The 17,236-nt window shown below is 43.4% G+C and overlaps 1 protein-coding gene across 1 annotated transcript in view; it reads left to right on the top strand.

The window, feature by feature from the left end:
- Positions 1–17,236, top strand: part of ALDH1A3 (aldehyde dehydrogenase 1 family member A3) — a 48,767-nt gene that overhangs the window by 17,589 nt on the left and 13,942 nt on the right. The window contains exons 4-9 of the mRNA XM_074966548.1: positions 3,033–3,162; positions 4,939–5,000; positions 8,709–8,837; positions 11,501–11,614; positions 15,292–15,394; positions 16,253–16,437. Coding sequence (XP_074822649.1) covers positions 3,033–3,162; positions 4,939–5,000; positions 8,709–8,837; positions 11,501–11,614; positions 15,292–15,394; positions 16,253–16,437 — 723 coding nt within the window. The remainder of the gene's footprint in view (positions 1–3,032; positions 3,163–4,938; positions 5,001–8,708; positions 8,838–11,500; positions 11,615–15,291; positions 15,395–16,252; positions 16,438–17,236) is intronic.

Below are 17,236 nucleotides of genomic sequence, written 5' to 3' on the forward strand. Positions count from 1 at the left end.
TGGCTAAGGCTAAAAGCATCTATAATCACTATGTTAACTATTGAATCGTCTGTGGAATTAATGAAAGAAACGTGAAGAGAATAACAAAGATACAGAGTTGGGAACAATCTTGCATTGGCAAAGGATGACCTAAATAGGTCTGTGCCATCCCTGACTTGCGTGTTCTACTCATCAGAACATTAAAGGGGACAAGTGACAATGGCAACAATAAAACAACATGACGACTGATTTGCAGTAAACCACATCAAATGGACTGTCTAAAGGATTTAACTTCCTTATAGCAATTGAAAGAAATGGCAGAAAGATGTGTGTGAAGATTTTGAGCTATTCACAAAACATCCATTTGTTCCTTTGGCTCTTCATAAAAATTATTCCACTGTGACTTGACTGCTCACAGAATTAATGCACCTGCACTGTGTATTGCAACTCCTCCCTCTTCCTAATCTGGTTCCCCCGGGAAGCTTGGTCCATGCAGTTCGGTCCTGACCTACTTCTAGTTCCTCTGCCAGATAGAGAAGTGAATGATGCTAGACTTTGTGATGGCTGTGTGATATGGGACCAGAAGGTGAGACACCAGCTCATTTGGACATGACACTTGTCGTCGTTTTTTTTTTTTTTTTTAAAAAAGCCAAAAATTAACTTTGGGCCTAAGCCACAAAGTTCTGGCTCAAATTTTTGCAGAAATTATGGTGGTTAGATCTCAGTAACCAACAAATTTTTTTTAAAGTTGGCCTTGTGCCCCTTTTTCTTTCCAATGGACAAATTTTTCTGCTTGGTTTTTAACCTTCAATATCAGGAATGTCCTGTGTGGTCATCTTTGTTTGCCAAAGAATTTGATGGGATTTCAGAGGATGTCTGTTAGTTCTCACATTTTTAACTGAAAGAGATTTAACAAGAATTTCTCCAAAACATCGACTGGCCATTGATATTAAATGTGTGTTAATACAAACAGTTCTTTTAAACTGTTAAAATTTTCCTTCTCCGCTTTTTCAGTCTTCACTCTTGTGATGCTGTCCTGGAGTCTTCCAGGATAGACGATGTAAAAACATATGCACAGAAATCTCTTGACCTTTTCTATACATTACAGAGGAGCAAAGAGGGTACACATCCAATTCTTGTCAATTTGTAAGTTACTCTTTTTTAAAAAAAAAAAAAAAGTAAAAGGTAGCAGAGAGTAACTGCTTCCTGCTGCTTTTAGTTCAGGACTTAAAATGCATCATTGGATATGCTTTTCATGAACATGCTGCTCGCAAAATGAAACTTCAAGTAGGATGTGACACTGAATTTGGACACGCTCTTGTTTACACCGAAAAGAGAGAGTACCATTTTGCAATAACGTCCTGGTCTTGAAGAACAAAGCCTCATGGTCAGTCAGGAAAGAGGACCTGCTCCACAACCTGATAGTCAGTGGAGAGACTTCCATTGATTTCTGTGGGACTCTCTTCTCTAACTTGGATGTGGGGCTAAACTAAAAAACGTATCCAACATCCCTGAACTCCAGGAGGGTTTGTATCTGTACTCAGGCCAAACTGTATGTTCATATTGGCCCTGATTCAGCATAACACTAGAGCTTTTGCTTAGCTTTAAGCACAGGCTGAAATCCACCCCTACCTAGCACTGCACTTCAGAACATGCTTATGTCTTGTGGCCATTGGGACTTAAGCACATGCTTAAAAATTAAACACATACTTAAGTGCTGCGGGGAATAGCAATGGGCTCAGCCGTGTGCTTAGAGTTAAGGATGTGACAACTTGCTGTGGTGAGTTGAGGCTTTTCCTGGGGCAACCTCGTTGACCAGTCTTCATGGTTGACTCAAATCTCAAGAATGAGCACAACCAAAACCCCAGTTCTGAACATCCCTGAACTTAGGAAAAATCCAAGTCTGCATCCATGTGGTCTGCATCAGAGTATCATAGAAGATTAGGGTTAGAAGAGACCTCAGGAGGTCATCTAGTTCAACCCCCTGCTCAAAGCAGGAGCAATCCCCAACTAAATCATCACAGCCAGGGCTTTGTCAAGGTCTTAACCTCTACAGATGGTGATTCCACCACCTCCCTACATAACCCATTCCAGTGCTTCACCTTCCTCCTAGTGAAATAGCTTTTCCTAATATCCAACCTAGACCTCCCTCACTGCAACTTGAGACCATTTCTCCTTGTCCTGTCATCCGCTACTACTGAGAACAGCCTAGCTCCATCCTCTTTGGAATCCCCCCTTCAGGTAGTTGAAGGCTGATATTAAATTCCCCCCCCCCCCCAACTCTTCTCTTCTGCAGACTAAACAAGCCCAATTCCCTCAGCCTTACCTCATAAATCATGTGCCCCAGCCCCCTAATCATTTTTGTTGCCCTCCACTGGACTCTCTCTCTAATTTGTCCACATCTTTTCTGTCGGGGGGGGGGGCCCAAAACTGGACACAATACTCTGGATGTGGCCTCACCAGTGCCAAATAGAGGGGAATAAGCACTTCCCTCGATCTGCTGGCCGTGCTCCAACTAATGCAGCCCAATATGCCGTTAACCTTCTTGGCAACAAGGGCACACTGCTGACTCATATCCAGCTTCTCATCTACTATAATCCCCAGGTCATTTCCTGCAGAACTGCCATTTAGCCAGTCGGTCCCCAGCTTGTAGCAGTGCATGAGATTCTTCCATCCTAAGTGCAGGACTCAGAACTTTGTCCTTGTTGAATCTCCTCTGACTTCTTTTGGCCCAATCCTCCAATTTGTCTAGGTCACTCTGGACCCTATGCCTACCCTCCAGCATATCTAACTACTCCTCCTCCTCCTCCCCCCCCCCCCCGCCCCCAGCTAGGTGTCACCTGCAAACTTGCTGAGGATGCAATCCATCCCATCATCCATGGTGTGGGGGAGGGGGGGAAGAGACCACCCCTCTCCATTGTGCAGGGTGAGAGAAAGATGAAACCTTGTAGATTGCAGAAAACTTTTTGTCTAGAACCTTTAAAAACAACCCCAACCCCCACCCCAATAATTATTAAGCAGTATATAACCATGCATGTGATTTGTTGTTTCAGACCTTGGAAACAATGGACACAGGGAAACCTTTTCTTCATGCCTTCTTCATTGACTTGGAAGGCTGTATAAAGACACTTAGGTATTATGCTGGGTGGGCTGATAAAATCCAAGGCAGAACTATCCCAGTGGGTAAGTTGAACCATTCCATGTTCGCCTTTTAAAAACTCCTTCGGTCTGTGATATCAAGTACATTGAGACAGAATCAGTTTAAGGAGTTTCCCTTCTGAAAAAATCATCCCCCCCCCCCTCCCACCCCACAAATTACTTTATGCCTTTTCCCTTATGGAAAGGCCATAGAGTTTAACAGAAGATTATATTCCTCCCTGAGAGTTTTGGAATTGCCCTGTAGACTTTTATGAGAATTCTATCCCTGGTTATTGTACATCCAGTTTCACCGAAACTAAAGATTTCGTTGTTGGTGAGAGTGCATTGGCAATCAAAGTTCAAAGGATATTTTTGAGTACCTTCTTTGTTGTTAAATTAGGTTTATTGGAGAGAGGCCAGATCTGCTAGCTCAGATCTGTCGGTAATCCAAGTACATGGCAGACATTCAGTTCCTGGGGGTTTGGTCAAGCTCTAGTTTGTAGGGGTATTTAATTTATTTCTAAACACTTGCAGCACTCTTTTAAAAACTCCTCTCCTAGGGTTTGTACACAATTCTGTGCTTCATTACACCCATGCCAATGGATTTAGTGTGAGTAACTTAGGGAAGAATCTATCCACTCATGTGTGAGCACAGGTGTGGCCTTGGGAAATGACGGCTGGTTTTTAAGATAACAAGGGTGCTTGCACGAAGTCAGTGAACAGCTAATTGAAAGTCAGCAGCCTGCTCCTTTCCTTTGCCCTAGTGATAGCTGGTGGTCTATGAAGGAAAGAGCACCACAGACAAAGGTTAAAGACCGGCTCCTTCTGGTAGCTGCGAAGGACTGCACTCCTTGCCCACTTCCCGCCAGTCAGCATTGATTTAAGGGTAGCAGAGTCCAAGCCTATGTCAAATCAGATATTTCTGTCACGCAAGCTCAGTTTAATTTGCAGAATTGCTCTCTATGGAGATGGCTCTCAGTCTTTTTTTGAGATCACTTCCAAAGTGCATAATAACTAGAGACACACACCACCACACCCCCCCCCCAACATGGAGCTTCATAAAAAGCAAAAGTTCTAGTAGGCAAATGGTTTTATTAAATCTTCTGATAGGAAATTTCAACACTAAAATAGTCTTTTTTTTTGTTTTTTTTGTTTCTGTTCTCAGAAACAAAATGATTCTAATTGAATCAAAACAAAACTTTATTTTTGTATCAAATTGAACTACTGTTTGTTTGGTTTTTTTTGTTTTTTTTCCCACATATTTCTTGTGGGAATCTGTCACAAAACTTTGTTGGAATTTTTCCCTAAGAAATAAACCTGTTTCCCCACCACCACCAAAACTAAAAATCATAAAAGCGTTGATAATTCATTTTCTTTTATTCGTCACTGAAATGGAGAATTACACCAACTGAACATGTCTGAGCAGCAGGAGCAATTGTAAGGGAGGAACTGACCCAGTGGAATTGATGTGATGCAAGTCGGTGGATTTCAAAGGGTTATACCAGTCTGAATTAGAACAGCACTTGGCCCTCTGTATATCGCAGATCTGAATTGTTCTGTGATAGATGTATATTATCAAATAATTTTCTTCCTTTTTGAAGAGCACTTTGCCTGAGCATGGGATAGAATGGGTGACTCCACAATCTTCTCAGATTAGCTTCACCTCATATAACTCATTTATATTCATTCTGCCTCACTGTTCTGTTGTTTATATCATCATTTTATATTGTTTCCGCTATTCAGCCCCCACAAGTGCAGTACGTACAGGTATGTCACAATATTGGCTTTGATCCCTTACACATTTTGGTTTTTGTTTTGCAGATGAAAACGTTGTCTGTTTCACCAGGCACGAACCGATGGGTGTCTGTGGGGCTATAACTCCAGTAAGTATAAGACTGGCTAATGTTTTTCGCCAAGAGGTGCTCAGACCCTGAGGATCCCCTCTATTTACAAATATATGCATGCCCCCATAGCATTACAGCCATTGCCCTCTGTCATGGGGCAAGTGCGCCCTGTCCCCTCTTGGGGCAGGGTAATTACTTCCCCACAGTCACGTCCTTACAGCCACCCCTTGTCCTGGAGTTACGTGGACTAACAGTAAAAGTCAATATGGCCGCATGCTCTCTCAAGGTTGTGTGGCCCAATGGCCAGAGTCAGGGTGATGGCCCTTCCCACAGGGCTGTGGGACCCAATGGCCCAAGTCACTATGGCTTCAGTTTGACTGGGGTGTATTGCCTAGTGGTCGTCAGAGTCAGTGTGGCCACCTGGCAAGAATCAGTAAGTTCGCCCTCTCTCTCAGGGCTGTGTGCCCTGGTGGCCAGAGACAGTATAACTACCCCTTCCGTGGGGCTACGTGACCTAGTGGCCTGTTAAAGGAGTGGGTGGTGGCCTGGTAGGAGGGCCCAGGCCCTCCGTGCTTCACCAGGTCCCAGCTCAGGGCTCGGTCAGTGGCAAGTATGCCCGTCACTGGGGAATCCATCCAAAATACGCCGATTCCACTCGGCAACAGAACTAGTCTCCCTGAGCTACTTCCTACTTGGTTCCTGATGCCATGGTCCCAGCATTGCCATGGTCCCTGGGCTCCTCAGTCAGTGCGGCTCCCAACAACTCCACCGTGCATTGGGTGTCCTCCAGAGTCTCAGCATCCCTGGCTTCCACTCTCTGGGGCTTCTGCAGTTCCTGGACTGGAGCTTGCAGCGTGCATCCTCTCTTTGGTCAGCCCTGAATGAGCTGAGCAGCTTCCTTTTATACCTAGTCTCTAGCCAGAGCATGCCTAGCAGGGCCACAGGGTTGTGGCCTCTTCCGCCCAGAGTGGAGTTAACTCTCGCAGTAGCAGTGCGGGGCAAGTGCGCCCCATCACACCCTCCTAGACGAGGAGGCTGGACTGGAGGGCATTTCCTTTGGAGCCTGATGTTTCTTGATACATCAGAAGGAATTGGCCTATGGCATTCCAAACAGCTCTTTGGCATAGAAGGCTGGGTCTCAAGATCAAGTGTCCGTTTCTCATATGGCACTTACACAAGAGTCACCAGTGACCAATCCATGATCATCTGCTATTCTTACCTCTTGAGCCTTTTCTTACTGAGTAGTTGCAAGCTAGTTGTCCTGACATTTATGGTTGCTGACTGGCTCTGAGGCATTGTGGGTTTTTTAGTTTTAAATTGTCATTTTTTTAGTTTGTTTCCTTGTTCCATAGTTTGGTTTTATAGCTGATCAATACTGTTTTTCTTCTCCTGGTGGGTTTGTTTCTCTTGCTGAGAAACTCTGGCTAGTACTTGGAATTCCTCGGTTCTTCAAGTGGTATTTGCATTATTTAAATAGGCAGCCGGATTTTACAGCTGTTGAGGAGCCCTAATGGTTGTAAAGTGCTTTGAACATCTGTTATAGAGGCAGAGAAGTGTGTGAGCTACTCTGCTGTGAGAGTCTGTTGGGGAAGGTCAGAGAAAGATCTCGGGCCAGTGTTGTGGAGGGTGAACCAGACTATACTAGAGACTAAAACAACTCTGTTTTTGCTGGGACGCTGGAGACTTTGAGCCTGATACAGTTTGCATTAATGTCAATGTTTTTGCTTCTAACTTCAGTGGGAACAGGATTGCGTCCCTCGTGACTGACTTCTGACCTAGATCTTGGAGTTGAATGGGCTGTTTGGTTTTTTGCCCAATAGAGGTGACTGCAGAGAGAATAGAAGATGGCATAGATGAGTCTTGTAGGTAGATGTCCATAGACAGTGTCCATAGATGATAGATTGACATGCGGAGACCGAGTTTGGCTTGGGAATGCATGCTGTCTCACTCTGTTTTACAGAGCCTAGCCGATTGAGGTAACCGAGCATTGTCATTTTGTGAGTGACTGCTGCATTTGAGTGACTCGAGTCCAATGAAGTTGAGACTCTCAAGTGTTTTGCATTAGGGGCATAAGACTGAAGAGGCCCTCTTGGGTCATCAAATCCACAGCCAACCCCATCCTACAATCCTGTTCATACACTTCGCAAGCTCCAGCTTGCATTGACCGCTGATCTAAATGCCTCCATTTCCATCCTCCAAATGGACCTGACTGTTGGCAGATGGTTTTTTGGATTTACGCCCGTTCAAAAATTCTGTGGTGGCTATTTTCAGGCAGGAGGTTTGGGAAGCCACCATATCATGGGGAGGGGGAAAGAACTGAGCAGATGCTATCTCAAGAGTCTATCTCTAGTGTTGCTATTTAATCTATGGGAATTGTACACAAATATTGGGCTTAAACTGCAAATGTAATCGTTATCCAGTCTGATATGACTCTGTGCACCCTGAGGCATATTGTTCCACTTTAAGGACATTGTCATAATAAAAAACCAAGGCCACTATCCATTCTGGTGTGTAATTCCCTTGATTTCAGTAGCATCTGTATTCGTATTTGCTTCTGTAAAACCTTTTATTTATTTTAAAATATCTGGACCGAATCCCTGTACATTTGAGATTGTTTAGCTCAACATCAATTATGTGGAGTTAAATTTATTTGATTAATGATCCCTCCAATGTACTGAGACCCACCTATGTTCAGAGGTGCTGACTCTGTGGGTGCACCAGGGCTGGAGCACCCATGGGGGGGGGAAGTGGGTGCTGAGCACCCACTAGCAACCAACTGATCAGCTCCTCCTGCTCCCCTCCAGCAGCTCCCACCTGCCACCATCAGCTGTTCAGCAGCAGTCAGGAGGTGCTGGGCGGGGGGAGCTGGGGCAGGAAGAGGCAGAGCAAGGCCGGGGCGTGTTTGGGGAAAGCTGAAAGTCAGCACCTGTGCCTGTATTTACAAATTATACCAACCTCCTTTTGTAAAGTGCTTTGAAATCTACTGATTATAAGACCTAGGTATTATTGCATGGTGGTTTGTCCCAAGTCTGGCTCTCTGGCTAGTCTCTTCACTTATACCAGCACAATAGCATTCTGGGGTGGGGGGGATCCTGGCAGGTTTGGATCACACCTTCACAGTATGGCTTTCAGGTGTTGGTTTTTTAAATCATGAGTTCTAAACCTGAGCATTCTGGCCTCCAGGGAGGGTTGGTAACAGGCGTTGGGGAGAGGATCATGGCCACAGTGCCCTTCTCAATTGGCAAAGGTCCTAGTTTGCTGGGTGAGGCATCATGTTGTGGAAAAGCGGGTCCCAGTATAGGAAAGGTTGAACCACTGTAGCAGATTATTTAAAATTCTGCTTTGTGTCTGGAGTTATGGATTAGAATACCAGAGGTCTTATCTTAGAAGTTACATTACTATTCTGTTACCTGTGTGAAGTTCTGGATTCCTGTCTTGCTTGCCTCCATATATTTACAAAGAAGACCCTTGACTTGAGACTATGGAAGTCTTACTACAGTAAGAGAACCAGTCATTCATGACTGGTACAATTTGTACTCTAAACTTTTTTCAAAGGCAATACCTGTGTAACCCACCTAGGCGCTATACGCGGTCACAAGTCCTTTGTAACGGTGGATGTCTTTCTAGTCATTTTTATTTTCTCTGTAGCCAACAGACGTCACTGAAAGCAAAGGGGAATACTGCACAGAGGTCAATAGGGAGCTGACTGGTGCTAATTTAATCAACTTTATACTCTCTCTCTTTCAGTGGAACTTTCCATTGCTTATGCTTGTTTGGAAGATGGCACCAGCACTGTGCTGCGGGAACACGCTGATTATTAAACCAGCTGAGCAGACACCCCTCACATCCCTCTACATTGGCTCCTTAATCAAGGAGGTAAGAAATCTTAGCAGCACGTTCAAGGAGTTTACGCAAGTTACTGTTTCTCATAGGCAGCGGGTCCAATTCAAAAGGCAGCTGTAGCCATAGTCGGCTCCCAAAGATGTTGCTGCCAGCTCCGTTCGATGCCAGACCTAGAAACAATCTCCCCTTTTTCTTTTGAACTTTTATCTCTTGATCTCTGTGCATGAATGCCCTAATTCACCAAGGTATTTATGCAAGTAGTCCCAGTAACTTCAATGGGACCAGGCTAGCCACATGCTTAAAGTTGGGCACATGTTTAAGTATCTTGCTGAGACGGTGCTGAAATCACCAGGTATGTCGTGGGTTGTTCTCTTTCCCCCCCCCCCCCCCCCGCCTTTTCTAATATGTTTAGTGAGACTATTTGGAGCTAAATTCTGCCACCCTTAGTCATGTTAGCAGAATTGTCCCATAAATTGTGGGACAGATCACAAAGCTTGAGACTACTTGGCACGAGTACAGGTGGCAGAATTTGGCCCTTAAAATATGGGACTGGATCCTGCAGCTGCTTCATGCACAGAAATTGCACTACATCACTGTGACTGTTTTATTATGATTTGACTTATGAAGGTGTGCCTGGTGCTTAACAGAGAACGAAGGTCTAGTCCCCATACTGAGCAGAGGGCTAATGACCCAGGGCCCTAATCCTGCATGGAAAATAATGCAGGTGCAGACATGTGCCCTCTCAGTTGAAAGATCAGGACCCAAGACCCTCCCAGAAAAATACACTTCAGATTTATGGCCTAAATCATCTTAACCAGGGAGTTGACTTCACCCCTGGTGCAAGCCCACTGATGTCAATGCAGTTAAGTCAAGGATGAATGCCCCCCATGGACACCACCACCTCCTCCACCCATCCTGATGGCCCAGTCCTGCAGCCTTTATTCACATGGGCAAAACTGAGGCCCAGCCTAGCCTAAACAAGTCAGTTGTCCTATTGAAGTCAATGTCACTTAAGCACAGGTCAAAAGTTATACGTGTTCTTATGTGCTTTGCTGAATTGTTGCCATGGGTAGTCCCAAAGACTATGCTTAGATGGCCCCACACATCTCTTGCTTGCGTGTGTTTTTTTTTTTTTTAATAGTAGTTTAGCAAATACCTAGGAGTTTAAACCAACGTTCCCTGCAGAGCGAGTAGCAAAGTGTTGAACATCCTTTGTCTCCCCCCTCCCCTCCCACAAGCTGGAACAGGCAAGCTAGACAACCATCAAAACCCTAAAACGTTACCCAGAAGAAAGTAGAATTTTCCAAGGCAATTTATAACCAAACCATGTTCCTTTTTTATTTTATTTTGGGTTTTTTTTCTGTGTCAGATGAGATTCCTGCAGGTGCATTCTCTTATTAGCCTCATGAATGTGTGTACTGGAAGAATCCACCAGAAATGAAGGGAGCTGAATAACAAGTGACTCACAGGATACTAGGGTTGTGTGCCTGCACTTCCCAGTCAGAAACAGAGACTGGCCAGCCTAGAAATATATATCTTCACAGCAGCCCATGTTTCGTAGAATATCAGGGCTGGAAGGGACCTCAGGAGGTCATCTAGTCCAACCCCCTGCTCAAAGCAAGACCAATCCCCAATTTTTGCCCCAGATCCCTAAACGACCCCCTCAAGGACTGAACTCACAACCCTGGGTTTAGCAGGCCAATGCTCAAACCACTGAGCTATCCCTGCCCTGCCCACCCCCCATTTATTGTTTCAGAGAGCAATAAGCAGCTCAGTTGGGCCAAGACTTTGGCTTGCATTTCACTAGAATTTTACCAAAGTTTTTCCTATTGTCATTGTGCCAGAACACACGAAATGGCTGTCACAGGTTAATACATTATAAATGTGGTTAAAAACTGGTTACCATCTGCTCTCTTGGCACTAGTGGGGGAAAAAAAACGCATCATCTAGTGGTGTCTTACTGACATCTTAATTCTCCTGGCCTCTGAAGAACCACAAGAGGCAACCTTGGGAACTTTCTGCTCAAAACAAACTTTAAAGGGCCAGATTTTGCTTTTAGCCTCCATTGACTAGGGATGCATAGCTGTGGCTGGAGGCTAAATTTGTCCAGAAGACTATTTTGTTATAACAGCAGGGCTGCAAAATGCAAATCCTCCAATAATTCTCTCCTGGTGATTCCAGGCACTTATGAGTGGCTCTTATTTTCATCATGTCCAATCCAGGAGGTAGCAAGCAGCCACAGTGCTGGAAAAGATCATGAAAACCATTCTTAATCTGGAAAATTGTCCATTTGCCTTTGATTTCAAACCTTTGGGTGCTACATGCCTCATTCTTAAAGCACTAAGCCTACTTTGGGGTTTAATTAACATTCAGGCCCTGATTCTGGTTTCAGTGTGACCACTTATATGAGAAGTCATGTATGTACGTAAAGTGTTCGCAGGATCAGGGGAGAGGCACTGGTTAACTCGCTGTGGCATTGAGAGGCTCATCTGATTGATGTTTTATAAAATTCTTTGAGATGCTCAGATAGAAAACACTATAGAAACTATTTCCATTGAGTGATGGTAAAACCTCCATATGGGAGCATAGTTTACATGTATATCCTGGTTCTTAGTCCAAGAAAATTGGAGTGCTGAGAAATCTGAATGGTTCTTATTACCCTATTTCTATAGTATAATCTCTAATTTCATTTTCAGGTGGGCTTTCCTCCCGGTGTGGTAAACATAGTGCCAGGATATGGCCCCACAGCTGGGGCCGCCATTTCTGCCCATCAGAACATTGACAAAATAGCTTTCACTGGATCAACAGAGGTAGGTGATCACTTCCTGCTTAACTTGCCTTTTTAGCCTTACTGCATTACCGGATACTGCTCTTCGCAAGGAACAGTATTTCTCTGGTAGAAGTGCTATCTGTGGAAGCTTGGACCATTGTAAATTTCAGTGATACTCAGTGCTTGGAAAAACGAAATCTACTTGGTGGAATTTTTCAGAGGTTTTTGGCTGCTCCCACTGTAGTCCATGACCACTGACTTCTGTCGAAAGCAGTTAGGCCAACATTTAATGCTTTTGAAAATCTCTAAAAAAGACTTTAACCTTATTCTCACCAAAATTCTGAAAGGTCCATCACAAATGGTGCCTATTCTATAAGCAAGGTGATCTGTTGGAGAGGTCATTAGCATCATAATGATTTGTCCAACTGGCAAATGCCAGTTGATCAGCTTTGGCCAACAAGACCACATAACTATAAAACAACATTATATTCATATTAAACAATTCTGCTGTTTTTAATCATACACTAGTTACCGAGTCTTTATTAAAAATAAATATATAACCCAGTGCTATAACCCCATTCTGGGCCAAATCCTGATCCCATTGAAGTCCAAGTCAATGACAACATTTGTTATGAAAGGGACTAAGAGTTGGCCTTCTGATAGTAAAAATGGTATCGTAAAAACACCTTCAACCCAATGTTTTCTTCTCCCTTTAAATTTAGATACAATTAAAATGTCACAACAATAAGCATCCTTTTTGGCTGTATGTGCATGATAGAGACGTAAGCCTGCTTTGCTCAGGGAAAATGATCTCTCCAAGTGCTCGCTTGGGGTTAGCAGTCTGGGGGAAGGGAGAGGGGTGTGCCTGGTCAGTATTGTGCTGGTCCAGCTCTCATTGTCTGTTAGTACTGAGCAAATAACTGGCAACCAACTTATATACTGAATTTCACTTTCAGTGAGGTGTTGAGCCAGATATTTGCTACTAAAAGCTGAGCGCTCTAATGGCAGGCCGAAAGAGAACATGCCAGGGTGGTGAATGGTGCTGAATCAAAATTTGCCAGCGAGTTTGAAGAGTTTTTGTTTTAAGAAAAGAGAACTTGTGGCACCTTAGACTAACAAATTCTGAAACTTGTTCCCCCACCACCACCCACTAGTTGCTTAGTTCCTTTGCCCCTGTAGTAATAATGCAAGAAAATCTATAGCAATATGTGTGCAGCATGTGTATATCTTCATCTGCTATGACAAAGGGCAGCATCCAATAAAGGAGGGTGCTTTATGCCAAGGATCTACGCATGTTGACTATTCAACCAGGTCATGTGTTGGACTTGTTTGTTTTTTTTTCATTTTCCTCTGAGTACTCACATCCTACTTGAGCATTCTTCCAACGCCTTCATTTTGACATTCACTGCATGCTTTTTATAATTTGCATAATTATGATAAATTACACTGAGCTGCCTTCTCCAACACCAGAGGTGTGTCTCATTTTAAAGGTTCAAAGACATGCTGAAGGCCAAATGTTTTGTGTTTAACAACACCATCTAGTGGCTTATCATATATATGTGCATTCCCATTGGTTATCCCAAAGGGGACATGGCACAGAGCTTCCTTGTTCCTTATAAAGATTGTAATATAAATATGAATGGGATCGGCAGCATGCTCATGTTGAGTGTTGCCCTTTATTTGATACGCTATATAATTAGACAAAATATGTAAAATACATAGAATTCTTTGTAGGCTAAGAATAATCTTTCTATAATCAAAATCAGGCACTCTGTTCTAAAATCCTATAAACTTTCTTGTTTTTATGGATCCACTTTTTATAAAACATGAACAGATCTGTCATTACAAGAAAGAGACTATCCAATGCATTATCTTAAGGTTCGGGCTGAAATCCTGGCTCCATCCAAGTCGGTGGGAGGTTTTCCATCAACTTCACTGGAGTCAGGATTTTACACGTGGTATTTTTATCTTTTGAGTTGTGGGTGGGCATTTAAAAATTGAAGTGCTTTGACACAGTAATGAGGGTCATATTGAGTACATTAGTTAGGTAGATATTTCTAATCCTTTTCACTTTCTGGTTCTTGTGTATTAGCATCATGACTTAGTATTTGGGTGCAAATACTGCAGGCGATTGTTTAAATCAAAATGAACATGGAACAGTGAAGAATGAAAACATTTTTAAAACCATGTTTTAGGTTAACATAAATGCCTAACAATTTTGATCTTCAATTACCTGACAGTGTCTCCTTCTAGCTTCCTACTTTTCAGCATATTTAATTTATTCCTAATCAAGCAGCTACCATATAAGGTCTCTTACCTGGTTAGCTTTATAGCAAGTTATGTTAATTTGCAGCACAAGACAGCTTTCTGTTTCTATTATCTTGAGGGCTGGCTGGGAGGACTCTGCACTGCTAATTGGAAGGACCAGGTTCACTTCTGGTTTGGGAATCTTGCTCTGGTTATAAAGGTAGCAGGTGAAACTTGAGTGTAACCAGCTCTTCAGCTGATTGAAACTTTTATGTTTTTTTACTGTTCTGATTCAACAAGATCTGAGTTTCTCCCAGGCATAAAACTGAGTACAAGGTTGAAAGGACATACCATTAACATACCATAGAATCAAGGAGCACAATCTCTTTAGTGGAACAAAGAGAAGGCTAAGGAGTAACTTGGTCACAGTTTGTAAATGCATGTTTGGGGAACAAACATTTGATGATGGACTCTTCAGTCGAGCAGGCAAAAGTAAAACAAAATCCAATGTCTGGAATTTGAGCCTAGACTGATTCAGACAGCAAATAAGGCCTACATTTTTAAGGGCCAGAGTAGTTCACCATTAGAACAACCTACCAATTCTTCAGTCAAGATTGAACTACAGCTTATTTTTTAGGAAAAGATTTAAACACACATTGTTTGGGGAAAGTTCTGCGATCTGTGTTATGCAGGAGGACCAACTAGATCACAATGGTTGGTGTGTTGGTTTTTTTTTGTTTGTTTGTTTGTTTGTTTGTTTTCAAATCATCTTGTCAGAAAATACTAGGGGAAAATTCAAATGAAACAATTTTTTTATTTTTTTTTTTTAAATTTTTGAACAAAAATTTTCATGGAAAAAACATTTTTTCCATTTTTTTTGACCAGCCCTAATTATATGACTATATTGTAAATTCTTAGGGCAATTCATTTTGTAGTCAAAAATTAAAACCTGTCCTGTGGTAGAGGATATACTGATACCAGAGACCGAATCCCTTCTTTAAGTGCAAAACTCACCTCATTAAGTGTGGAGCCATGACACAGTGATTTCGTAAGAAATGGCAGGGTGTCACCTGATTGTACTTTTTTATAAGAACAGTAGTCCATTAGCAATACTTCCTGCATTGTCCAATTAGGGGCCTGATCCTGCAGCCCTTACTCTGTCCAAAAAACGACTTCCAGGGGACCGCTTGCATAGGTAAGAACTATAGAATACCAGGCCCCTACATTTCCCTTATCTAAGACAAATGATAAATATTTGTGATTTTAAAATTGCAAGGCCCACCTTGGATGGCTAAGTACCTTGTAGAAGCAGGTGGTGAGAACTAGAAAATTCAGCAATTAGAAACCTGGAAGAATTATTTTACAATTCCAGCTGTTTCTTGTTAACCTCATGCATTTTACGACACTTTGAATGAAGTAATTTTTTTTTTTGAGGAATAAACCTGTGTCCTGTGAATCCCAATGCCATAGGTTGGAAAACTGATCAAGGAAGCGGCCTCTAAAAGTAATCTCAAAAGGGTGACCCTGGAGCTTGGAGGGAAGAACCCCTGCATTGTGTGTGCAGATGCTGACTGTAAGTATTTGTCACATTGCAATTAATTTTTCTAGTCTCAGTGGCCCACACAGCACTGCTAGTGACTCCCATGTAACCTCTCCAGCAGAGGACGCAGCGTGGTCCAACTTGCCACAAAGCCTGGCCAAGACTCCTTTGCTAGAGGGTGTGCTACACCACTCCCTGCACCAGCCAGGCTATAAAGGGAGGGCTGTTCCCCCCCCCCTTTATAGGGGGCTGTTCCGAATGCTGCCCTCTCTGGGGGTGACCCGCAGGGAAGAGCCCCGCTGGCTGAGGCTGCAGAGATGGTGTATTGTATCTGTGCACCCCTGCTCGGCTGCCCACACAATTTTCTCAGCCAGCACTCCTGCACTGACTCGTTTTAGTCTCCCAGACAGAAGAGAAGCTGCAGCTGTTTTCTGTAAAGGCAGCATCCATCCCACAATACTTCCCATCACAGGGGATAAGGACTAAATTCTGCCATCCTTAATGGGACTACTCATGGGGAGTAAGGTACTACTCCGTGTGAGTCAAGGTGACCAAACTGGGCCCTTAGCTGAGACATGCACAACCAGAGACTGTACCGGGAGGGAGGATGGTGGTACAGACAGGCAGAAGATTTGGTCATGTCTTGAGGCTCACAGGGAGCTTTCTTTTTCGGTAGTTTTATAGGCCTCCTTGAAGTGAGTGGTGTGTGTGTTTTTTTTTTTTTGTTTTTTGTTTTGTTTGTTTTGTGTGTGTGGTGGTTTTTTTTTTTTTTTTTTTTTGAGGAAGCATTGAGAGGGGGAAGGGATAGTGAGGGACTTTCAATAAGTCTCATTAACTTCTGGTTCAAGTCAGTAGAACGCCTCACTCTCTGTGGTGACCTTTCCATTCCAGTGGACTTGGCGGTCGAATGTGCCCATCAAGGAGTTTTCTTTAATCAAGGCCAGTGCTGCACTGCTGCCTCTCGAGTATTTGTGGAGGAGCAGATCTACCCAGAATTTGTCAAGCGCAGCGTGGAGTATGCCAAGAAAAGACTCATTGGAGACCCATTCGATGCCAAAACTGAACAAGGGCCACAGGTAATGATGTGCTCAAGAATAGTTTTCCGCACTCCTGGTGCGAGTGGTGCTCCTGTGTGAGCTGCAGTCCTGATCCAGTGACTAATACGTCATTGTATTGTTTCTTCTCTCTGTTCTAAACATCAATTAATCATGAGGGTTGACATGTTGGCTCTTTCCATAAATGAACTGAAAGCTGGACAATAAAGAAATTTACCCAAGTGGGCTGCCCTTTTGCATAGTAATGCAAAACCTATTACGGCACGGAGTATTTTGTGCAGGCAGAGTGTGGTGGCTGCAGATGTGTTATAATTCAGCTATAAAACAGTGATGCTACCTCTTTGCAGGAGGGGTAATATGTAGAAGTAGAGAACAAAACCCCTAATGCACAGAGGGTTTAAGCGGAAGGCAGGATGGTGCCAAGCTGAATATCAGCCTTGCCAACATTTTGGGCTTTTACGCCTCTTCTTATCCCTTCTAAGGAAGCCATAAAGATCCACGATTGAGGGAAATGTTTCATCTTCTCCTAGGTCAACCAGTTATTAATAAAACATAACAAACCAGTGGCACCCCAGAACTTGTGCTCTGCCAAAGGTAAATGAGAAAATGCCACTCCAAAAAGTTTCATGGCTTGTTCTAACTCTAGAATCCATAACTTTCTACTGGTTCAGACTTTTCCCAACACAGACTTGAAAGGCTTAGGCCATCACCATGATAGCCCTGTATGAAATAGGCGGCTCTGCTTACAGTTGGAGCTCTGAAACCGATGAGGGCCCAACTCTGCCAGCCATTCTGACTGCGCAAACGACTTCCTCGTGCA

This window comes from Natator depressus, chromosome 10, assembly GCF_965152275.1.
Source record: "Natator depressus isolate rNatDep1 chromosome 10, rNatDep2.hap1, whole genome shotgun sequence".
Taxonomy (NCBI): domain Eukaryota; kingdom Metazoa; phylum Chordata; order Testudines; family Cheloniidae; genus Natator; species Natator depressus.